General features: G+C 34.6%; 2 protein-coding genes and 1 non-coding gene across 6 annotated transcripts; 2 read left to right on the top strand and 1 right to left on the bottom strand.

Moving 5' to 3' along the window:
- Positions 1 to 81: 81 nt before the first annotated feature.
- Positions 82 to 6767, bottom strand: LOC140835152 (uncharacterized). Of its 4 annotated transcripts, none has more exons than XM_073200566.1 (15): positions 6437 to 6767; positions 5165 to 5248; positions 4927 to 5082; positions 4662 to 4801; positions 4527 to 4593; positions 3978 to 4186; positions 3829 to 3880; positions 3428 to 3752; positions 2919 to 3313; positions 2743 to 2843; positions 2467 to 2510; positions 1712 to 1865; positions 1051 to 1195; positions 766 to 908; positions 82 to 419 (listed from the first exon to the last, which is right to left on the bottom strand). In XM_073200566.1, the coding sequence occupies exons 2-15, from the start codon at positions 5220 to 5222 to the stop codon at positions 258 to 260; spliced, it is 2151 nt and encodes a 716-aa protein (XP_073056667.1). In that variant the 5' UTR covers positions 5223 to 5248; positions 6437 to 6767; the 3' UTR covers positions 82 to 257. The 4 variants fall into 4 exon arrangements, with proteins under 4 accessions (XP_073056667.1, XP_073056666.1, XP_073056665.1 ...); XM_073200565.1 differs by having other exon boundaries at positions 2919 to 3336; positions 3436 to 3752; positions 5165 to 5233; XM_073200564.1 differs by having other exon boundaries at positions 2919 to 3336; positions 3436 to 3752; positions 6437 to 6766.
- A 3677-nt stretch (positions 6768 to 10444) lies between these two features.
- Positions 10445 to 24338, top strand: LOC140835149 (uncharacterized). Its single transcript, XM_073200554.1, has 9 exons — positions 10445 to 11040; positions 12133 to 12225; positions 20734 to 20838; positions 21200 to 21346; positions 21553 to 21651; positions 21738 to 21866; positions 22874 to 23053; positions 23490 to 23606; positions 24000 to 24338. Exons 1-9 carry the CDS (start codon positions 10684 to 10686, stop codon positions 24162 to 24164), a joined length of 1392 nt encoding a protein of 463 aa, XP_073056655.1. The 5' UTR covers positions 10445 to 10683; the 3' UTR covers positions 24165 to 24338.
- LOC140835580 (small nucleolar RNA R71) lies at positions 18175 to 18281 on the top strand. Its single transcript, XR_012118903.1, has one exon. It is a non-coding gene; the product is annotated as a small nucleolar RNA R71 (small nucleolar RNA).
- Positions 24339 to 24738: the final 400 nt, after the last annotated feature.

The raw sequence follows: 24738 nt of genomic DNA, 5'->3' as shown, positions 1-24738 counted from the left end.
TTAACCGGACTTGGTTAAATCAAACTAAATTTATATATTTAATTGATCTAAAATAAAGAAGAATAAAATAAAATTTCACATTATATTTATTTTCTCATAAAAGGGGTAATAGCTTACATCCCTAGCATTTGGCCTACTATACATGTGGTCATCAAACCAAAATTTGGAACCAATTGTACAAAATTAAATTTAAATTAGTAATGGCAGGGCGGAATCTCAGTTGTTAAAATGACAAAAAAGACTGGTATTTGCCAGGATCATGTATCACTCTTATATTGGCTCCATCTAAACAAATCATCTTCACTATCATATAACTTCAAAGGGCTTCCATCTTCTGCCAAGTCTTGTCCTACGTCTTCCTCCTCCTTTTGTCCCTCCATCTGCTGCTGCTGCTGCTGCTCATTCTTAGCTTCTTCATCCTTTCACGGACACAAAAATGAACGGTGAATAATAGAAGCCACGGATATTAAATATTTCCCATTTCTTCTAACAAATTGTAAATTCTAGATCAAGTAGTCATTGGGGAACTGCATTGGAGTCGTACCATCAAATATTATTAAGAAAAAGGTTTCATGCGCTTTAAGGAAATAAGAACAGCTTATAATAAGTGAAGGACGTGTCAGAAACCTTAAACATTAAATGCTTTGCATCTTTTATCAACTTAAGCAATCGTCCGATTACTGTCATTCAAGCATTTATAAGATGCAGTTATAGTATAATAACCAACCATTCGAAACTATTGGGGATAAAAGGGAAATGCATTACATTGACATCAGAAGCATCATGAACCCCCTTCTCCACAACATCATCGTCTCCCAATTCGGTAGAGCCATTTTTATCAGCATTCTCATTTTCTTCGGCTGCTATTTGTTGTAGTCGCACAATCACCGCCTCAAAATGGGAATGATCTGCACAAAAGAGAGCCACCAAACAATATTTAAAGAAAACCAGCATATTTAAATGTTCAATGTCCCTGAACTTCTTAGGTAATTCTCTTTCTCCAAACCCAATGGTTGATAAAGGGTGTCGGAAATTACGGCACATGCATACCTTTAGAGCGATTGGTCAGAGCATCACGAAGCCTCAATGGTTGCTGTCGTTCTTCTTTTTTGTATTTCAGCTTTACTTGACGACGTGAACGACCGGGAAAAAGTTGTTGGATCAAAGAAAGGTCTGTCCCAAACTGCCTCACACCCTGAAGGGGGGGATGGGTACAAACAGAAATCAAATCTTACAAAGGTCTCAGTTGCAAATGAGATGTAAAAATATCTGTCCCACACAAGGAATATTCTACCAGTAAATTTGGAAAGAAAATGACACGCGTATGCAAGAAATTGACTTCAAATTACTCTAGAAAGGCAGAACGGTTGAGAACAGTTTAAAAGTATAACCCTATTCCATTTTAACAAGCATTTGAATGCATAAATCATGAAAAATACATCAATTTCCATCAACAAGGAGAACCTAAGACTGGTATTGTTCACTGTATCCCTGATCATCATTTTGAAGTTTGAACAATGTGATTTGTTCATCTATTTAAACTATGTTCAGTCTGCCCCATGAGTAACAATAGAAACGACCATCTAGCAGTGAGATCATAGCCAAGTCTAGTCCAATGGCCCAAATTCTCTGTGTGCTTCATCAATCCGTACAGAAATCATCATTCTCAGTTTTGTTTTTATGAAAATATATTCAAGTTAAAAACAAATACCTCATAGAACAATTCAGTGTCCTGTTTTGACCATCGTGCAATTGGTGTTCTATCCATGTAAGTCTGATAGTTGAAATAAATGCTGCTCTCTTCAACCCTAGGGCTTAAATGTCCATCATCGTCTTCATTGAAGAACTCAGAAGAGTTATCATGACTGCAAAACACAAATAACATGATGTGTGCTATGATGGGTTAGACTAAATATGTTACAGTTCACATCATGATTTAAATGTATCGAGTTGTTTCTAGCATTAGATCAAAGGTAAAAAAAATTCTCAAAGTGCCATTAATTTTTCATGCCAGTTACGGTGCATCCATATTGTTAAGCCACTGAGAAATTGAAATAAGGGAGATTATTCAGTGCAACATCTATCTGAGCTTCAATACGAACGACATATGTCTTGACAATTCAATACCCACTATTTCCTCACCAGTTTGACTATTGCAAGAAAATATCATAAGAAGCATGGGCTCAATAATTTTCTATTTTGTAACAAACTAAAGTTATTATAACGCCTTATTTTCTTAAACATGCATCAAGAAATCCAACATCTCCGGCTGACTCAATGCCTGTTTTCTTCCAGGAAAGACTGTATCATCATTAAGATCCAAAACTTCAAGAATGCGGAACTGGGAATTTCCATTCAAACAAGAGATCACGTGAAACACAAATTAACTATGCTGAGAGAAAGAGCTATTTGTTAGAATGTATTGGATTGAACATCTTAACTAGGATCCGAATGAGATATTATTACCTTGGTTTTGTTGAGGGTGCTCCAGCTACTGATTCTTCTTTTTTCTGTATAATGTAAATTAAAATATCACAACTTTTATAAAAATAAAAATAAAAAATCAACCATATAATTTGACCAGGACACAAATTTTATACTGAATGCCTCATGTAGAAGTAGCCGCAATATAATTTTTAAAGGTAACCTTCATATTTTTCTAGTCACTGTCCATATTTCATTCATCCGTAGTAATTAGCTCCAAGCTATAAAAAAAAGAGGTATGATGTGCAACATGCTTACCATCTGCCGCTCCTTGTGCTCTGCAAGCAGAATTAAATCCCTAAGAGGTACCTTTTGGTAATCAATATCATCTTCTGGTGTTTCAAGCAAAACCTTGTCCACTATATCACAAAGATTTCTGATCAAAAATGTGATCAGGATTCAAAACCAAAAATCACAGTAAGATTAACAACTACATTTTCTTCTCTTTGTAGAATGAGAGAATTTTTTAGGCTTTGCGTCAGCATCCTGCTGTGAGGCTCCCTTGGAAATCTTGTGCTTTCTAGCAGTTTTTTCTCCATCACCATCTTGTTTTTTAGACTTCCTCTTCACCTTTTTTGTTAGGAATTCACTGTCCTCTTGATATTCCTCATTATTAATATTGCCCTCCTCTAGAACAGAACTGCCCAGACATTCATCTGAAGACACCCAACCAGCAAGAATCTCATCTTCTGACTCATCAGCTAGTTCACATATATTTGTTTTGGGTTTCCGTGGCCTTAATGATCTACCAGGTTCATTTTCTCGCGTGGATGTGAAAGCGTTTTCCTGTGGTTGAGATGAATCTGATGCAGCAGGATCATCATTTTTTCTTGCCTTGGCCCGGCGTGAAGCCTAGCACATATAAACCAAAACAAAAGCATATTTAGCAAAGGTTGAATCATGCACCACGTAGAAAAAGAAAAAAAACAGATGTCAACAAAACTTCTTTACAAGTTTTGCAGGAATTTTTGGCACACTGTCCAGATGGATGCCTGAAACCAACTGGTTTGTTTCCTTGAGATTCATGGATCCATCGGTCACAGGCAGTTCAGAGGTAGCATCAGCAGGAATGGCAGGAGTAAATCCTATGGCTGAAAGATCAAGAACGTCCTCCCGATCAAATGCAGGAAGCGGTTCCTTATTAGCAAAATTAATTTCAGGGGAAACCTGTTGTGGACAAAATGGGCTAGCAACTGCCTCGAATCTGCCTCGACACATCTCCTGCATTTTCATTTTTGGCTTGGGGTGAAATTTTCCAGTTCTCTTATCTGCCCACCAATTATAATATCAAAATCTAATATTAGAAACAAACATATCCTTATAAAGGTGTATGAAATTGCATACCAGATCTAGTAATTAACTCGGACAAGTTGCCCATATCCATGACATTCATTTCCTGTAGTTAATCAACTTTCATCACAAACTATCGAAATACAACAATCATGATTAAGAGGTTAAGAAAGAGTGAGTAGAACTAGCATGTCAGTTCTTACATGGGTTTCCATTACTCCATTGTCCATATGACCAACTCTATCGCCACTTGAAACAGTAGGTTCCCCAACAGACAAAGGAAATGATGGAGCATCAGTGGTTTTAGACTGGTTTGAGTCATCAACAGATGAAAGAACTGGAATAGCGAGCCCCCATTCTCCATTATGAGAGTTAGGGATAATAACAGTCTCTTGAGGAGGAATAGTGCCTTCTGTAAGGTTATTGTTGACAAACAAATGTTTAGGCGTTACACAATTAGCATGATATCAGGAGTTAATCATAACAGGATTGTGGGAAATTAACAGTTCGTAAATCTTTGTAATTAGCAATTAGGGATATCGTTGCTATAATTAATCGTATCTATTGCACTATAAATAATTGTCAGAGAAAAAGGGGTGTCTTCCACATTTTATTTCAACAGTTATTACGTAATTCATGTTGTAAAATCAGTATCTATTTGATCACCAATTTCACCAAAAGAGAACCAATCTAATAGAATAAATAGTAACTTAAGAATAGAGGATAACTAATAGAAGGAACTTCTTGCTTACCAATATCTGAAGCAGTGTGAGGAATAAAATCATCAAGGGAATCCAGTCCAATAAATATATCAGCATTCTGCAAATGGGAAAATATATGTGTTAGCGTATTAAATCAATAGACGTAACAAGATATAAAGTACTCGCCTCACCAACCGACTTCCCCATGCAAGAATGCCAGCCTCCATTATCATTGGGCACAACATCCAAACCAGACTGCAAACTAACAGTTGAGTTGGCAACCTTCTGATCGAAGAAGCTCACTGACTCATAATTCCGCTGATCATCTGCAAGGACATCAATTACTGTCTCAAAATCAATGTAATAGAACACAGGACCAACAATAACTAATATTGCTTATTCTCTGAATAAATAAAAATTAAAGCATCCCATTTCATTCAGAAATACTAACTATGTTCTGATGGCTTTGCAGTTGTGGCAGGCTCACTTAACTCACTCTCTACAGCGTTTATTAATGTTTCACTAGAGGAAGATATCAAAGTTGGGGTAGAGTCATTTCTACGTGTTCGTAACTTTGCCTTAGGCTGGAACTTTCCAGTGGGTCGAGCTGCGGAAGTGTTGAAGTTAGTCTCATCACTTATTAACCAGGAAAAATTCATACATGAAAGAAAGGTAACAAGCAACATTACCATTATTTACAGCTCCAACAGCAAAAATGTCATCCAATGGATCCAAATCAATCCCCATCTATGTATTAGCTGATCAAAACGAATCTAGCAAGTAAGACCACCAGGACAAAAAGTTTCAGGTACCAAAGAGGCCGACAATATAAAATTTTCTAAAAGGCTAGAACAAGAAAAAGGTCGAAATTAAAGAAAAATAACGACATATTTCACAGTTATATGATATGTCTAATCATCAAAACATACCAACCGCATCTTAGAAAATGTAACCCCAATGATAAAAAAAGAAAATAAAATATCCTTTGTGCTGATCCTTAAAATTGGTTTCAGAAAGGTAGAATCTATCGTTCTGATCAACGCAGAATCACTATTCCCAAAATCAATCCTAAATCTCAATCTCGCTGCTGAATTTTTACATCATAAGCGAACAAAAGAAAATTACCTCTGAATTGACAAAATAAGAACAGAGAGAGAACAAAACGCTCTCCACCATCTCCTACAAACCGTGGATAGGGTTAACTGAATTAGACGTAATTGGAGTGAAAATTTTTAAAGAGGTGGATATATAATACTGTGTGATGAAACTTATAGTGTGTGGAATTCATAGGAGCAATATTTTATGAGAGTACGGGTCCTGATTAATATTTTATTATCAATTAATATGAATTAATAAGTGTAAACAACGAAAACTAAAAAAAATTATATGAGCTTGAGTTGACAATATACTCAAAATATTCGTTTGAGCTTAACATATCATATAAATCCTCTCCTAATAACTAATAAGCTTGGATATCACAAATCAAACCTCGAGTTCAAGTTTAATAAAATTACCAGAGCAACTTGTAAGTTTCAAAATAACGTTCAAGATTCAACTAAAATGCTCAAGCTCATATATTTTAATTTAAATTGCATCAATTTCCAAAATCAATAAAGTTTATATTCAAGCATCGGTAAAATCTCATTAATTCGATAATTCACAATGAAGTTACATTTTACTCCAATCGAAGTAAAGTTTCAACCAAACAAATTATTTCCCGAATCTCAGTTGAGAAAGGTCAAACTAAATGTGCCATAATATCATAAAATAGAACTATGATCCACAATGCAATCATAAATCGAAAATTTTCAGTCCCAAATGTTTTTAACACCTCGGAACACAAACTGAAATTTTGGAATATACCTTCTTTCCACGAATAATCTGTACTCATTCCGAAATACAACCAATTAGAATCGAACAATATTCGCAAAAACAGAACAAATTCGAATAAATCTGCTCACCCAAATCTGGGAAGTTCCAAAACTTCTTAAAGACTGTCAGGAGTGAAATCGCGAGGAAGGAGGAGCAAAGCTTGAAACTTTATGTGCAAGCATAAGTCGAGCTACCCACAGCCTACAATGTAGGTTTCCGGCGACAGGTTCGAGCTTGGTGCTCGCTCTACTCCTTACCAAAATGAAGCTTGAAACGTCGGCTTCAAAACCCCACAACCAATTTCGGAATTCCGGTGGAGGAAGGCGGCGAATCGGGCGGTGTGAGGTGGCCAACGGGTATGGGGGTTTAGGAAAGGGAAATCGGTTTTTGGAATTGTATCAGGTGAAGAATGAGAATCTAATACAAAATCAAATCATATATAAGACAACGACAATTTTGTATCAAAAAATGACATATTTGGTAAACTTCAAATATATGTATTTATAATCAAAAATTTGTGTGTGATGATCTCACATATCGTATTTTATGATACGAATCTCTTATTTGGATCATCCAAAAAAAATTACTTTTTAGCTAAAGTATTATTTTTTATTGTGAATATCGATAGGGTTGACCATCTTCACAACTAAATATTCGTAAGATCGTCTCACAAAAGACCTTCGAACCTATTAAAAAACAACCAACAAACAACATTCTCAATTTCAATTAAACGAATAATCATTATAATAAATGGAGAATAATTTCAAATAACTCAACAATAATATTGTATTTTTCGTTAAAATCATACATTATCCAATTATATTCAATTTTCAGTATGATTTAATAATTTTTCTGATTTTATTTAAAAAATTGACGAATTTCGAGTCTCACCAAAAACATAAAATTTATGCCTCCAATCAAAAATCTCGTATCAACAATCCCGTAACTGAAATCGATTCGTCGATTTGATAAACCGATAATCACAAAGTCGAAAAGAAAATCGAAAATCTTATATACTTGTCTTTCTCCCTCCTCTATGTTGTTTATGTTTGGACAAAAACTCGTGTGAGACGGTCTCACGGGTCGTATTTTGTGAGACGGATCTCTTAATTGGGTCATCCATGAAAAAATATTACTTCTTATGCTAAGAGTATTACTTTTTATTATGAATATGATTGGGTTGACCCGTCTCACAAATAAAGATTCGTGAGATCGTCTTACAAGAAACATACTCTTATGTTTGTCTATTATTAATTGAATACACGGACTTAACTTTTTATTTTTTTTTATTTTTTTAAATATATATATATAATATTTAACATTTTCAACAACGATATACTCGTCCAGATCGGTCAAACGATCAAATTTATTAAAGCTCAGAATATGAAATTTCTATATCTTTGAGTTTTCTACTTTATTACTTGATTTCAAATCATTTGGACTTCATATGACTTAGATATGATATATTTTGTTCTTTTGACATCATTAATTATTTAATAATATAACATTAGTAAATTAAAAAATTGATATGTTTAAGTACAAAAATCAGCTTTTGAAGTACTACATTGATAAAATGTTGTTAACTAACGGACAATGTTTTAAATTTAAAATAAAACAATATAAATTATACGTATGATATTTGATAGCTAGCTTAACCATACAAACGGATTTTATGATTTTGTGTGTAAATTGACATTGGAATAGTATTATAAACTAAAATTGGGATGAATAATATTCAATGGCCAATAATTTTATTGTTTGTTTGATAATTGAGACTGTGTTTAAGGGCTCACGAACTCAATACACATCACATTTTTAGGGAATTTTTTTTTAAAAAAAGAAACCAATCTATTCATTAGACAAATCCTAAAAAAGCTACATTCATAAACTAAAATGGATAAACACCTTCAACCCAAATAAAACAGGAAAGTGTAAGACAACGCAAAATATATCAAACAATTAACGACCATGTTCAAACATCTACTAACATTACGAATTCTCATAAAACTACCGTAATGAAGAATTACTTTAGTTTTCATCTCTAAAATTACTCAAGATAAAAAGAAAACAAAATGACCTTAAGCAGTTAAGCGACTGATTGATATTTCTGGGATTATGTTTCCAATCAGAAATATCTTTCCAAATGACACATAATTGCATAACAAACAACTCAAAGTTAGTTTTTGAAAAATGGTCCTTCAAAAGTCAAAACCACGCCACAATACAAAAATGATTGTTTTTTGCATTTTTTTTGTAAACAAGGACAAAATACATTATATTTTCAAGCTTCTTTAACTTTAAGACAAAAAAAAACAATGACCAGTCGAAGCTTCCCTTGCTCTTCAGAAGGAACAACAGTCGTTCACTTGGATATGACACCTAAATAAATTCAATTCAATCAGTATAAAATCTTTGCATGCTCCATAAAAAGAAGATACAAACCTTATGACAATATGGAGATCCATATCAGTTTCCACCAAGATTTCAATGTATTGGTCGATTATGAAATGAGAGCTTCAAAATAATCAATTAAGATGATATCCAGATTTAACAGAGTATTACCCTATATTTCTATTTTTCCAATATCGATTATCTTCCATTATTTGGCTCGGTAATGAAATGTAAAGTATGTATTTTGCTTCAAAAGAGGAGAAAAAAACACAATACGTCTCTTTCGATCCAATTCCTGTATGACGAGATTAAATCAATTACCATCAAAGCCCCTTCAATCCATTCAAAGAACTCTGTCCAGATACCATCTTTGGAATCCAACAATCAGAATAAGCTTTAATATGATGCCTATTTCCCACTCGCCACATTAATCCATTAATAATAAGATCTCAACTTCACATGATATATAGATCTCCATATATAAGATGTGTTAGATCGTATTTTTGCATCTATATTATCCACATGTTTAAAATAACGAGCATTAAGTACACGTGTCATTATGGATGTGGGATATTGGGTTATCCGCTAAATCTGTTTCGCAAGGATGCCCGATTGAATTCATTAAGGCTTCGAAATATCATGTCGCCATATTGTTTTAGTCTACGTGATATGATACCAATTATTTTGATTTTTTTAAATAAAAAATAATGAAAAAGGTAAATCAATATTTTTTTATGAGTAAATATTATGTATAATATATATGAGATGGATTGACCTTCAATGAGAAATAATACATTTGACATAAAAATTAAATAATATTAATTTTTATTGGTCGGATCAGATATTAAATATGTCACATAAAATTGATCCGTGGGACGATCATACGAATTTTTGTAAAAAAATTAAAATTGTGGACTTTAAAATTCAAAAACACCACTTGACTATGTACGCCTGAATTTATATAGCAGTCATAATTCGAATAAAAATTTTCACTATTCATAGCGTGGATGCCAGAACTATGGCATTATTCACGGTAGATTTTAGTGCTTGTACTTTGACGGGTAAAATAATTCTAAGTCCCCTTCTAGTGGTTCGTCCATTGCCATTGTCATTTATTAGAAGAAAAACGCAAATATTTTGTGGTACCCATTCATATACTCAGTATTTAATAGAAATGTACGGATTAAATTAAATTTTTTGGGTTTTATTATATCTGTACAAAATGGGTATCTTGACGTTACTTATAGATAAAAATCTCATTTATATATAATAGTTTATTATTTATTTTTTTATGACATCATTCTTTAAGTGAATAAGATAAAACCTAAATCTAACATTGTGGTTTACAAAACATGTTAATCAAATAAATCGTATTGAACAAATTATTTACAATATATTTACTCGAAAAAATGTTGACAAGAAAATCGAGCTTATGATCATTATCAAATGTTCACATATTTCATGAGGTTGGATGTTCCATTGAGTGTTGTTTTAGATTTTGATGAAATTGTTTTAGTGCTTTTTTTGTGAGAAGGATCCAAATTGTTCCACATTTTTAGGGTAAAATTTGGATACAAAATCTAGAAAAATTTCATTAAATATCATCGATAAAGCGATACGCCATGTGGCACTTGGTCGATCAAAATTAAATATCAAACCGAAAACTAAACAAAATACATGTCTGACTACCTCCCGAACACGTGCAACTCACGTGGTCGCAACAAATCCACCTGTCAACTCTCTCTCTCTCTCTCGCTCGCGCGCACACAGACACAGAGAACAATACTCTGTTAAACATCATTTCGATGATCGAATCGAATTTAACACGAATCTTCAAGTCGTTTTCTTCTCCACAAACCCTTCGGTTCTAATAATTGATTTTCTTGCTGCTGTTGGAAAATCTCGATACGGCTATCGATCCAATCGATTTTCAAGCAAATACTCTATGGTGAACAAAAAGGTGCCCGAATGGCTCAATAGCTCCCTTTGGTCGGCTCCTCAACCTCCGGTGTCACCACAGACTCCACAGAACCCTGGCTCCGCTATTGTCGAACCGCCGGCGGTGGTTGCACGGCCGGAGTCTCCCAGTACTTCTAACGCGTCTACTGCTGCTGCGAAAGGGGAAGATGGGGATCTGCTGAGTGGTAGTCATGGTAATGATGGTAGCGTTTCTTACAATGATGATGAAAATGGAAGCTTCTCAGCCCACTCTACCGCTTCTTCTGGTGGTGTGGTCGCAGCTGGGCCGCCGCCGCGCCCTGCTGCTGAGGATGTCTCTAGGAATGCTCAGCTTTTACAAGAGGTTTTTCTCCCCCCTTCTCCTACCCATCTCTAAAGACTCTTAAATAAGCAAATTGTTTATTTAAGAATTCATTTTTAGCCTCAGAGAGAAATTAGAAGATATTTTTCGTGCAGATTGATCTAGTTACATGGTTAAGAATCATTATTCGGGTGTTAGTGGCAATGAATAAAGCGAAAAAGATGCTGACTCAGTCCCTTCCCCTAGCGATCAATCTTAGATTTTGTAAGGAGGATTGAATGTATTGACTTATTGATAAATATCTGTAGTTGCTGTTGCCCATGGTTTTCGTTGGTGTGTCAAGTTCTCCGTAATAGAATGGGCATACCATTAATCTTTATATTGCACGCCGTCACTTATAGGTCGTTCACACAAGCTTAGCCACAAGGTGATACCATATGTTGATGTTCGGTCTCTCTTCTTTCCCCGTGATTTAAACAAGAAGGAAAATTTCTATTCCTGCTTATGATTTGAACACTAATCAACGCTTCTAACCATTTCTTCAAGTTAAATCTTGTCAAACTATTTTCAATTTAATTCTTTCCAAACAGAGAAGTAGGATTGCAATTACAAACCCGCCATCGAAATGAATTGGATAAACATATTTTGAATATTTCCATGCAAAATCCAGGCAAATGTGAAATTACTCTCGAATCTTATGGGATAATGCTTTCGGTGAGTAAGTGCCTTCTCCTATTTCCTGTTCATGTTTGAGAGTCTCCTTTGAAAAACATGAAGACTTTCAACTTGGTTCTCATTTTAGTGGAGGAAACTAACGATGGCTTGAGATGTCTCCTTTAATATTCAAAATTATATACCATGTGGCCATGCCTATCTACAATAGGACTATACTTCCTAGGCATTCAGTTTGTTTCAACTGAACTTCTATTCATTCGGAAAGGTGGATTTATCTCCCATGTGTGTGGTCGGTGATCTCAGGATTATGATATATAAACATTTTTCTCATTTGGATTAAAAATATAGGCTGTGCTCTCTTCTTTTTTCATCATTTAAAACATGTATGAGGTGCTTTCTCCTTTTTTTGGATGATCTTATCAATCGCATGACTTCTTCCTGTTTATTTTTAACTACTAGTTGTCAAGGAAGATTATAAATATGGGAGAAATACGGAGGCTAGCATCTCAGGGGATTCCTGATGGAGCTGGGATTCGTCCAACAGTGTGGAAGGTATATATCGTTATGAACTTCTCTACTTTATGCCTGTTTTTTAGGAAAAGGCGTGGAAGTTAACTTTACAAAGCTATTGATATTGGCATGCCTAATTTAAGAAAGGAAAAAATCAGTCAGCGATAGTTGAAATCCAGAGGGTATTGCAGCTAGTGCTTGAAATATGGTATGCATCAGTTGACAATTTTAGGAATTTGAAAGTTGGAAAGCTGAATCTTTAAGTATTAGTTTTGATAGATTTTTATGTGGGTAGCACTCTTTAACATTTCATATGTTCGTGAAGTTTTTATGTTGGACGAGAGGCAGGATCGATAAATGAATTAATCCGCATGTGAGTTCTGCCGTGCATTATTTTTATGCTTGTGTTGACAAATCTTCTATTCCAAAGAAAATGTGAGGACAAAATAGTCTTATGTGTGCAGAATGACCTTCAGTGGCCAATGCGAATTTTTGAATAATTAAAAGTAAAACATCCTTCAGACCAGTCTTTCAGAAATATAAGTTGCTCATAACGAGTTGCTTAATCCGTGGAGTTAGAATAATATGGGTTGTTGTCAAAGTGTGTTGAACTGAATGGAGTTTCTTAGAGATCTTGTTCGTACAGCTATGTCTTGACTGGTTTAGGCTACCGAAGAGTCACTTGATGCTAGTGGTGTGCTGTCGTTGACCACCAAATTAATTCCTACTCTTTTAAATAATAACGAGTGTAATGGTGAGTAGGGTCGAATCCACAGGGAACGGTAGATTTATTTCTTTTGATACTAAAAATAAATAAAGGGGGGATTTGTTTTTGATAATTACTAAATAAAATAATCTAAACTAAAATTACCAAGCAAGAAAGAATAATGAATCTAGAATTGAAAATTAATCGACGAGAATAAATTGAAGAAATTAATACGAGAAAAATACTGATTCAAGGGGATTCTACTATTTAATTATCTCACTGTTCATCGGTTAACCAATCATTTATTCATTTTATTCCAAACAATTAACCTGAGAATAATAGGGATAGCCGCTAAAATTCTTGTGTTTTCCTAAATTAATTGACCGAACCCAGCATCCAGTCAAAACTTACCGATAATCAACTGGGCACGATAGCGTTCCATATTAATTAAAGATAGCATTTAGGTTTCGTGAAAACAGTTAATCCTAAAATCTAACAATCGAGATAGCTGCAATTGATAGATCGAGTTTCACCGATTTATTTAGATTAAATATGTTATGATAGCACAACACGCCTAATCTATCGCTACTCATGTACCAATCGTTCATGACAATTACGGATCACTGAATTTATGGTTAGCATTAGAAAATCATACATCAAGTTAAATTGTCAGATTAATTGACGTATAACATTCATATAATTAAATCATAAATCAACGAATATTTGGGCAAACAAGAATAATAAATTAAAGTGCAAAAACCTCACAGTGATAAAATTAAACAGTAGACTATCCCTTGAATCAGACTTAGAAAATTAGCCTAACATAATTTGATCTACAATATTCATGAAAAATAAATAAGAAAACATAAAAGAAAAGCAAACTATTTTTTTGTTGGGAGGAAATGGGAGTCCTGTGCCTTTTTCTTCGTGCGTGAGGATTGATGATTGGTGATTGGTGAGTGAAATCTTCTTGCCGCCTCTTCCTTTCTTACGTGTGAATAGTCAATTGGGTCTAAATTACTTTTACTAAAAAGCCCACTAACCTCTCAATTAACCCTAATCATATAATATAAAATAATAAATAATATTTTATTTAGATTTTCCCTTCTTGCAATTTTTTTTTGGCAGCTGAAGTATCGTCATAAGGCGTGGCCACGCCTTATTCCAGGACTTCTTCTGGTTTGCTCATTCACTTTCAACTCTATCTTGGAAACTTCAAATGTGATAAACATCACTTTTTTAGCTCAAATTTGCTCCAAGACCGTAAAAGTTCCTCCTACAATAAAATTACACAAAAAATGTGTCAATTAAACATATCGGAGGTTAAAATACGGGAAATATGAAAATAAAATATTAACTATTATTTGCCTATCAAAATCTCCCACACCTAAACGATGCTTGTCCTCAAGCATAAAATAGATCAACTCATTATCTCAATTTTTCGTCCTCCTTCCGCTTCCTCTACTTATGCAAAACATTTTTTTTTTCATGCAACAAAACATTTTAATTTCAGAGCATCTCACAAAATAACATCATGAATAATCACTGCAATCAGAATGTGTAGAAAGTAAAATGCACAGGATTTAACAACTCCTCACAAGGTTCGCTCATTCCGCTCATTAGTGTCTAGGATATATATCAACAAACTCTCATGTCAAATGCATTGAAAACTTTTACCATAGGCTTGCAAATATATCGCATCCTTCCACTAAATGAATAAATTAAAATACACAAACAAAAAGGGCTATAAATGGGTTGTAATGTGGCTAGGGGTAAGGTAGGATAAAAAAGGAACAATGAGCTCTGGAATTGGAGAAATCATACGCACTTTTCACAAAAACAATTGCATCCAAATAATAACATCTTCAACCTCGTTATAACATTAAGAGTAATTTTTTTTTATTTTTTTTTTTCGTCTCTTTTTTCTTTCTCACTTCGTCTACTTCTCTTCTTTTTCCCATCTTTTGTTTTTTTTTTTTGTTTTTTGTTTTTTTTGTAGACGGCACTATAAGGATTTGAGATTGGCTAAATCCAAACAATTTACACTATTTTGGATTGAGTGATGCTAGTTGTGAAAAGTTTACATGATTCTCCAATTCACGGTTCAAAAAAGGGGGATAACAAAAAAAAAAGGATTTATCACGGCTTGTAATGTGGTTATTTTCATTCAAAGAAAAAAGGCTGAGGCTCAAACTTGGTTAACTAGGGGTCTATGAATCAGGGTAGGCTCAACGAACGGCCCAGATGATGCGAAAGAAAATAGTTTTTTAACCTAATGCCCTTATCATTTTGTCTGTGCACCTAATCCACCACAAAGTGTTGCCAAAGACATGTATAACAATGCAAGTTCTAGAAAAATTAACAATGCAATGACAACACACATCAAAGAAAATGGAGCATGATATCATGATTGCTCATAGGCTCAAAGCTCACCAAGAAAAAATATAGCAATTGTGTTAAATCCCACACACTTGTTCTCTCTAACTATCATCAAGAGCAACTTATTCATATTGCAAAAGTGAGAATGCAAAAACAATTTGCACGCAAAGAAAACATCATTTTTTTTTTATTCGCATCGGAAGCAATCAGGATTCAGAAGAAAGAGATAACAAATGAACTAGATGTTTGGGACTAACAACGTCACAAATTTTTTTTTTAAAAAATTTTTAAACAAATTTTTTTTTTTTCGAAATACTAAAGATCAAATAAAATATAAAATTCCACAATCAAGTCAAACTTCTCATAGCACATCAAAAACTCCCACACCTAAACTTGACATTGTCCTCAATGACAAAAAATAGATGCTCAACTAAAACGATAAAATAGTATGAAGTTAGAGAACTCCCCTGAAAAATGTTGAGCATCCAAAAAAATATCATCTATTGCTGCGGAGGGGGAAACGATGGTGCGCTGGAGAAGATGTGTGTGCAGGGCCGAGAGACTTTCAGGCGGAGGAGATCGTGGTCGTGCGAAACTGCTGTGGTGGTGCGTGCGGCGGCGCTGTGAGAAACAAAAGAAATAGGTTAAATATTTTTTTTTTTTTTTTTTTTTGAAAATGAAAAAGTTCCTAGCAGAAGAGGTGTTTCAATAAGGCGTGGCCACGCCTTATGCTTAAACCTCTGCTGTAAAAAAAAATTTTTTTTTTTTTTTTTTTTTTTAACAGTAGAGGTGATGTCGAGCATAACGACTTAAAAAAATTGCGCTTTTGGGAGGCAACCCAAATTTTAGTTCTTGTATTTTTTTTTATTTATTTTTCCAGTAGAGGTGTTTCAATAAGGCGTGGCCACGCCTTATTCTAAAACCTCTACTGGAAAAATAAATAAAAAAAAATACAAGAACTAAAATTTGGGTTGCCTCCCAAAAGCGCAATTTTTTTAAGTCGTTATGCTCGACATTCATTATTTCTTGTTGCTCATGGTGGTTCATAGATGGTCACTTTGTCCACTTTATCCCGCTTGAATATTTTCATAGCAAATTTCAGCATGTGCATGTTTTCTTTGAATTTCTTGGAAATCTGTGTCCCTTGGATATTTCCTCCTTTTTTCATGAGTACATGCTTGGGTCGATCTGGAGGGAGTCTTCGCTCAATTTTAGATATCTGCGAATCAGAGAGAGAAAATCTAGCATTAGAATTTTCAACATGTCTTTCAATAATCTCCTCTAAATCATTCTTATCCACAAATTTTGAATTTTCTTGTGACAAGTGATTAGCGATATCAAGAGTATTAATAGTGCTTTCACTAAGAGGATATTTCATGGTATCATAAATATTAAACTTTGCAATCTCACCATCAAATTCCATAGTAATGGTACCACTATTAACATCTATGACAGACTTTGAAGTTTTCAAAAATGGCCTTCCTAGCAAAATTTGACTGTTTAAATCATCAGTTTCCATGTCAAGCACATAAAAGTCAGCAGGAAAAACCAAATTTTCAACTTTCACAAGAACATCTTCAATTACACCTCTAGGATATACAGTGGACCTATCAGCCAACTGGATCACAATGTCAGTTTCAGTCAGAGGTCCAAGTTCCAAATAATTATAAACAGAATCAGGCATGACATTGATAGAAGCACCTAAATCCAACATAGCCTTTTCAAGTCTAGTATCGCCAATGGTACAACGGATAGAAAACATACCTGGATCACTGCATTTGATAGGAATAGTTTTTTGAATAACAGCAGAAACATGTTCTCCTACCTTTTCCCTTTTACACCCCTTCAGCTTATGTCTCTTTTTTGTAGTACACAACTCTTTTAAAATTTTAGCACAACGAGGTACTGGTTTAATAGCATCTAATGAAGGAATATTTACCTCACCTCTACAAAGAGTGTCATTCAACTCCTTGATACTTTCACATTTCCTGTTCAATGCAAGGGGGAATGGGGGAATAGGTTTATACTCAAATTGAGGAGAAAACGTACCTTTCGGAGCATCATCTTGATTGATTATTTTATCCTCAACCTTTATCTCATTCTCTTCCTTTTGCTTGATTGATGCTTGTACCCCAATTTCTTGAACATCCAATTCTTTACAATTTCTCAAAGTAATTGCACTCACATTCTCTCTTGGATTCACCACTGTCTGAGAAGGTATATTACCTAAATTTTTTGCTTCCAACTTGTGAATTGAGGTCGCCAACTGTCCTACTTGAGTGCTCAAATTCTGAATGCTAGCCCTCGTTTCCTGTTGAAATTTTTGAGTGTTCTCAGCTAAGGCCTTCACGATTTCATCTAGAGACATACCTGAGTTAGAGGCTTGCGCAGGTGATGGATATTTGTGAAAATTTTGTTGTGGATATCCTTGTTGACCTCCTTGATTCCTGTAGCTGAAATTTGGGTGATCTTTCCATCCTGGGTTGTAGCTATTAGAATACGGATCATATCGGTGTTGAGGCTGTCCAGGAAATCCACCGATTGCATTAACCTGCTGCGTTGGATCTTCCTGTAATGTAGGGCACGTGTCTGTCGAATGTCCAACCATCGCACATGTGCCACAAGCTTTGGCCTGTTGTACCTGCCCTACAACCAACTTTTCCAAAAGAGATGTCAAAGAATCTAACTTTTGATCGATAGGAGTAACAATTACCTCATTGACTTGTCGTGGAGGGTTATCTTGTCTAGTTCCAAACTGTTGTGCATTGGCGGCCATGTTGGAGATTAGAGCTCGTGCCTCTTGAGGCGTTTTGTTTACCAATGCACCTCCACTTGCAGCATCAATCATGTTCCTATCAAAAAGTGAGAGACCCTCGTAGAAATATTGGACTAGGAGCTGTTCTGGAATCTGATGTTGAGGACAACTGGCACATAACTGCTTAAATCTCTCCCAATATTCATATAATGTCTCTCCTTGTAACTGTCTAATCCCACAAATGTCCTTCCTGATGTTGGCTGCTCGCGAAGCTGGGAAGAACTTCTCCAAAAATTGTTGTTTCATATTATCCCAAGTCGTTATCGTCCCAGAGGGCAAGTAGTAGAGCCAATCTTTAGCTTTGTCGGCTAAAGAGAATGGAAAAGCTCGCAATGAAATTTGCTCCTCTGTAATCCCTTGAGGTTTCATGGCTGTGCAAACAATATGAAACTCTTTCAGATGTTTATGGGGATCTTCACCTGCAAGACCACGAAAAGTAGGCAATAAATGAATCAAGCCAGATTTTAATTCAAAAGTAGCATCAGTAGTAGGGAATTGAATGCATAATGGTTGTTGAATAACATTAGGATTAGCTAACTCCCTGAGTGTTCTTTGAGCTTGTCCTGCCATTTTTTCTTCGTCACTTTCACTTCTTTCAACCTCAAGATCAATGTCCGATTCACTTTCTGTACCGTTGGAGTCCGATGATACGTTCAAATCAGGAGATGATGATGATGGTTGATTTTCACGCTTTAATCTTGCTTCTTTTCTCAATCTCTTAGCTGTCTTCTCGATTTCCGGATTGTATTCAAGTTTACCTGTACGAGAAGAACGAGGCATAAAAAAAAAAAAAAAATCAAAAGAAATTAACCTTAAACCGCTCCCCGGCAACGGCGCCAAAATTTGGTGTGCTGTCGTTGACCACCAAATTAATTCCTACTCTTTTAAATAATAACGAGTGTAATGGTGAGTAGGGTCGAATCCACAGGGAACGGTAGATTTATTTCTTTTGATACTAAAAATAAATAAAGGGGGGATTTGTTTTTGATAATTACTAAATAAAATAATCTAAACTAAAATTACCAAGCAAGAAAGAATAATGAATCTAGAATTGAAAATTAATCGACGAGAATAAATTGAAGAAATTAATACGAGAAAAATACTGATTCAAGGGGATTCTACTATTTAATTATCTCACTGTTCATCGGTTAACCAATCATTTATTCATTTTATTCCAAACAATTAACCTGAGAATAATAGGGATAGCCGCTAAAATTCTTGTGTTTTCCTAAATTAATTGACCGAACCCAGCATCCAGTCAAAACTTACCGATAATCAACTGGGCACGATAGCGTTCCATATTAATTAAAGATAGCATTTAGGTTTCGTGAAAACAGTTAATCCTAAAATCTAACAATCGAGATAGCTGCAATTGATAGATCGAGTTTCACCGATTTATTTAGATTAAATATGTTATGATAGCACAACACGCCTAATCTATCGCTACTCATGTACCAATCGTTCATGACAATTACGGATCACTGAATTCATGGTTAGCATTAGACAATCATACATCAAGTTAAATTGTCAGATTAATTGACGTATAACATTCATATAATTAAATCATAAATCAACGAATATTTGGACAAACAAGAATAATAAATTAAAGTGCAAAAACCTCACAGTGATAAAATTAAACAGTAGACTATCCCTTGAATCAGACTTAGAAAATTAGCCTAACATAATTTGATCTACAATATTCATGAAAAATAAATAAGAAAACATAAAAGAAAAGCAAACTATTTTTTTGTTGGGAGGAAATGGGAGTCCTGCGCCTTTTTCTTCGTGCGTGAGGATTGATGATTGGTGATTGGTGAGTGAAATCTTCTTGCCGCCTCTTCCTTTCTTACGTGTGAATAGTCAATTGGGTCTAAATTACTTTTACTAAAAAGCCCACTAACCTCTCAATTAACCCTAATCATATAATATAAAATAATAAATAATATTTTATTTAGATTTTCCCTTCTTGCAATTTTTTTTTGGCAGCTGAAGTATCGTCATAAGGCGTGGCCACGCCTTATTCCAGGACTTCTTCTGGTTTGCTCATTCACTTTCAACTCTATCTTGGAAACTTCAAATGTGATAAACATCATTTTTTAGCTCAAATTTGCTCCAAGACCGTAAAAGTTCCTCCTACAATAAAATTACACAAAAAATGTGTCAATTAAACATATCGGAGGTTAAAATACGGGAAATATGAAAATAAAACCACAGAGGCTCTTCTCAATACCATATCTGCATTTATCCCGCTTTAATTATTCCTGTTTCTGTTTTCTGATAATGGGTGATGTGGCTTGTTAAGAATTTCATGAAGTATCGGTTATTCAGAGAAATAATTTTGTCATTGTCGTAGGTGCAAGTGTTAATGTAAACAATAATGATGGGATACCATCAAAGCAAGAGAAAGGTTGATTGTGGCAAAAACCTTCTCCTCCTTTCAGAATAATTACTGTTTTAAGAATGTGCTGCAAAGTATAAAAGACGAGCCTAAGTGCTCTTCCATTCTTCGTTGATTATATGGATGTAAATATTGTGAATAGATGATAATGAAAACCTGTTACTCAACAACTGAGGATGTGTATTTTTCACTATGTCTCTATTGATTTCAAAACTCTAATAGTTGGAGTAATATCTTACGGGATCTTCGCAGCTGTTATTAGGGTATTTACCAACAGATCGCTCGCTTTGGCCTTCGGAACTGGCCAAGAAAAAGTCGCAGTATAAGCATTTCAAAGAGGAGTTAATGATGAATCCTGTACGTTCTTGTGTCCTAAACTCTTCTAAAAATCAGCTATATTCTACAGGATGATGCCTTTGTATACGTTATATTTACATCTACTGGATTGATTTCTTGTTACTACCAGCTTGAGCTGAGTTTATTTATTTAGGTTCTCCTCGAGTTAATTCCATCAGGATTTTCACTCCAAAATATATTCCATAATGAGTTCCATTCTTTGATTGCTGGCACTGTTCCGAGAGTCTCAGACATCATGAAAGCACATAAAATGCTTGGTCCTGTTTATAAGTTTTTTCAAACCATGTAGAGATATTTTTACCGCTGCGCTACTTCCAATTTTTTTGCTTTGCATCTTCTGAATTTTTCCTTGGCTAGTCAGTCAGATATTACCAGGAAGTTGGAAAAATCAAGTCTTGAGAACAACGAACCAGATGGAAATCAGGGTTTCCTCTCTAGATCGGAGATAGCTTATGAAGAGCATCCCTTAAGTCTTGGGAAGAGTAGTGTATGGAATAAGTTCTTTCAGGTACTGTCTTTCTTTTCAGCAGTGTGGGGATCGTATTGCTGATGTATGGACGTCATGCCACCTTTGTTAGCCCTTTAGCGAGGCCTTGTTGTATTGGAACACTTGAGTTGTTTGTCTTAAATGTATTAATAATCTACCATGAATACAGCATGTAAAGTCAGTCATTAGTATGGTATGGTGTTTGATCCCACTTCTATAATTTGTAGGACACTGAAATAATGGAACAGATTGACCGAGATGTCATGCGTACTCATCCAGATATGCCCTTCTTCTCAGGGGACTCAACTTTTGCTAAATCCAACCAAGTGAAGCCCTGGTTTCTCAGTCTTTCTAGTTGCTAGGTTAAATGAAAGTACATTTATTTCACTTACACTATATATTTTACTTTCAGGAAGCTTTGAGAAATATATTGATTGTATTTGCAAAGTTGAATCCTGGAATAAGATACGTGCAAGGGATGAATGAAATCTTAGCACCACTATACTATGTGTTTACAAATGACCCGAATGAAGAAAACATGGTAAGATAGGTTTCTTAGTTTCTAATTTTTTTTCTATTTTCTGCTAATGCAATTGATTTAATATCTTTAATTTAAATAAATATGTCAAAGTTTTGACTGTTTTACTGCAGTAATAAAATTTTATTATTTTTCGGTCATTATTCCATCTGAAATTTCTTGAAAAGTTGGTGTTCTTTTAAAGAAAATGTGTGCTTTTTCCACTTTGTGTATTTTGATATTTATGTCGACAGAAAACTTCAGATTTTTTAATTTCACTATGAAACGAAACACTCTTAAGTACCTTGAAAATATCTATATTTTTTCCTCGTTCCAAGTATGTAACTTATATAAGTTAAAGATGCGAGGAGCGGAAATTGGCAAAGCCAAACCTATCTTATTGATAAGAGCAAAGGAGTTTAATGCATCCGCTACTCAGCTCTATCATTCTACGCCTCCACGTATCTCAGTAAATAATGAGGGTAATTAAGTAAAATGTTGAAGTTTCCCATTCCTTCCTAGGTTAAGACCCTTGCTATTTTCTAGTTATATCAAAACGACCTTCTAGCTAGATTGAACATCCAAAACTACCATGCCCTCTTTTCACTGGAAGAGCGGGCATTGCTCACTTTGCATGTGTTACTGTCGGGTTGAGGTTCTTGCTCTGGAATTTGGATACATTTGTTTTGTTTTTCGTGAGTACCTGTTAAACTTAATGGAACTGCTTCCATGGTAGATTTTTATTTCAATTATGGTTTGATCGATCTCTTTACTTGGTAGATAAAATCTTAAGATTGAAAATATATTGAGATTGTATCCATGGAAACTGAAAACTAAAGGCAAAGTAGGTATATAATTCAATAAAGCAGAGGTTTATAATATCACTTCAGATCTTCATCATTTAAAGTTATCGAGTTAATTTGCTTAAGCTGAGAGGAAAATGACTGATGTTTGAATAATATCTATGAAATTTTTTGTTTTGCTTTTTTGGTTTCTTTTTCTTCTTTAATTTCGTCTTGCAAGTCCTGCAGGGTTCTGCTGAGGCAGACACTTTCTTCTGTTTTGTGGAGCTATTGAGTGGGTTTCGGGATAATTTTGTTCAGCAACTTGATAACAGTGTTGTGGGGATACGGTCTACCATCACAAGATTATCGCAGCTTCTAAAGGAGCATGATGAAGAATTGTGGCGTCATCTTGAAATGACCACAAAAGTAAGATTATGTCCTCCTCTGTTTCAACTGTTAATTATTTTTTCTCTTTGTTATTGTTGGACCATGTTTCTGGATCACAGTGTCAGAAAGGATGCTGATTTCCTGGTTATCAGAGTTAGAACAACATGATAGCTTGAGCCACGCAAGAACATGTTGGCAAAAAAATGCTCCCATTGGGGTTTTTGCGTGTATGCTTTGTTATGGTGTTTATCATTGTTATTTCTACTTCATGGACATATTAAGTTAACCTGTCTGAGGTCTCATATGGAGGATTTTTAGGCCTCCTTGTACTGTAATAAACCTTTACAGTAACTGATGTGTATGATCAGATATCTTTCATATAATGCATGCTTGAGGCCTAGGTATCACTAATATGGCAGTCACAGTTTACGAGCATGTTTATTTTTTCCTCATGGGTTTGTGTTTGTACTTTCAGGTCAATCCCCAGTTTTATGCATTCAGGTGGATTACGCTACTTTTGACCCAAGAATTTGGTTTTGGTGACTGTCTCTTAATTTGGGATGCACTCCTGAGTGACCCCGATGGTCCTCAAGTAAGTAGGTTTTTTATCAGTTCTTTTGATTTCTATATATGTATTTGCATAATCGATTTATATGTGATAATGCCTTGAGCATTTGGTTCATTTGTTGATTAAAATTTAAAGGAATAATCGATGGAATGTTTTGAGAACATTCAAAGATGGACATCAGAAACATCAAGTCATAAAAAAGTATCTGATTTACGTGGAATGATGCTATGATCACGCCATAAGATAATGTTGTCCCAGATATTTTTTCAATGATACTGTAAATATGTTTCCCTTTTTCCTTTTATAATTTGTTCATTGTTCATACTTCATGATTACACCACTAGTTCTTCGCTTTAATTGTTTCTCCTGGCTGAAAGGCCACGAAGTGTGACAAAGTAAAGCATTTTTAATTTGCAGGAAATATTACTCCGAATTTGTTGTGCGATGCTGATAATTGTCCGGAGGCGCCTACTTGCAGGCGACTTCACTTCTAATCTGAAGCTACTCCAACACTACCCATCCACAAACATCAGCCACCTTCTTTATGTTGCTAACAATTTGCGTATCCATGTGGCTGGATGAATTTGTCAACAGCTGTTTTTGTAATTCTTTTTCGTTTTTTTCTATTTTACTTGTAATATGCAAAGATGTAATTGTGAAATGTAGTGATATTTGGGAACCGTTGTTTTGTTCTGTTGTTGACCGGCCTAGGTTTCTCTCATCACATTTTATTTCACACCAAAATGTCAAGTTTGAAACGAGATATTAGGTTTGAAACTAACATTCTTATTTCCCAAATAATAATAAATAGATGGAGTTAACATCTTTGTATGCTGTTGAATTTTTTTAAAAAATTCCGTAAATATCTCTCCCCAATTTTATTGGTTCGACTGGTCCGTCTCTTACTTTTCAATCAACTAATCAAACAGTACAAATTATTTAAGGCTGTATTTGAATTGATTTATTTAAAATACGTGGATTTTAAATGTATTTTGGTTGATTGAAGAATAAAAATTATAAATTTAAAATTCATTTTTTACATATTTAAATAATATTTAATGTTAATAATGACAGAATCATTCAATAATGCTGTCATTTTGAAATCTATTAACTTCATATTACTAATGTGTAAATAATAAATATGAATTTAATATTC

The sequence above is a fragment of the Primulina eburnea genome, chromosome 6 (assembly GCF_022965805.1).
Source record: "Primulina eburnea isolate SZY01 chromosome 6, ASM2296580v1, whole genome shotgun sequence".
Classification (NCBI taxonomy): Eukaryota; Viridiplantae; Streptophyta; class Magnoliopsida; order Lamiales; family Gesneriaceae; genus Primulina; species Primulina eburnea.
The sequence above is the reverse complement of the archived record's forward strand: the minus strand, read 5'-3'. Positions and strand labels throughout refer to the sequence as shown.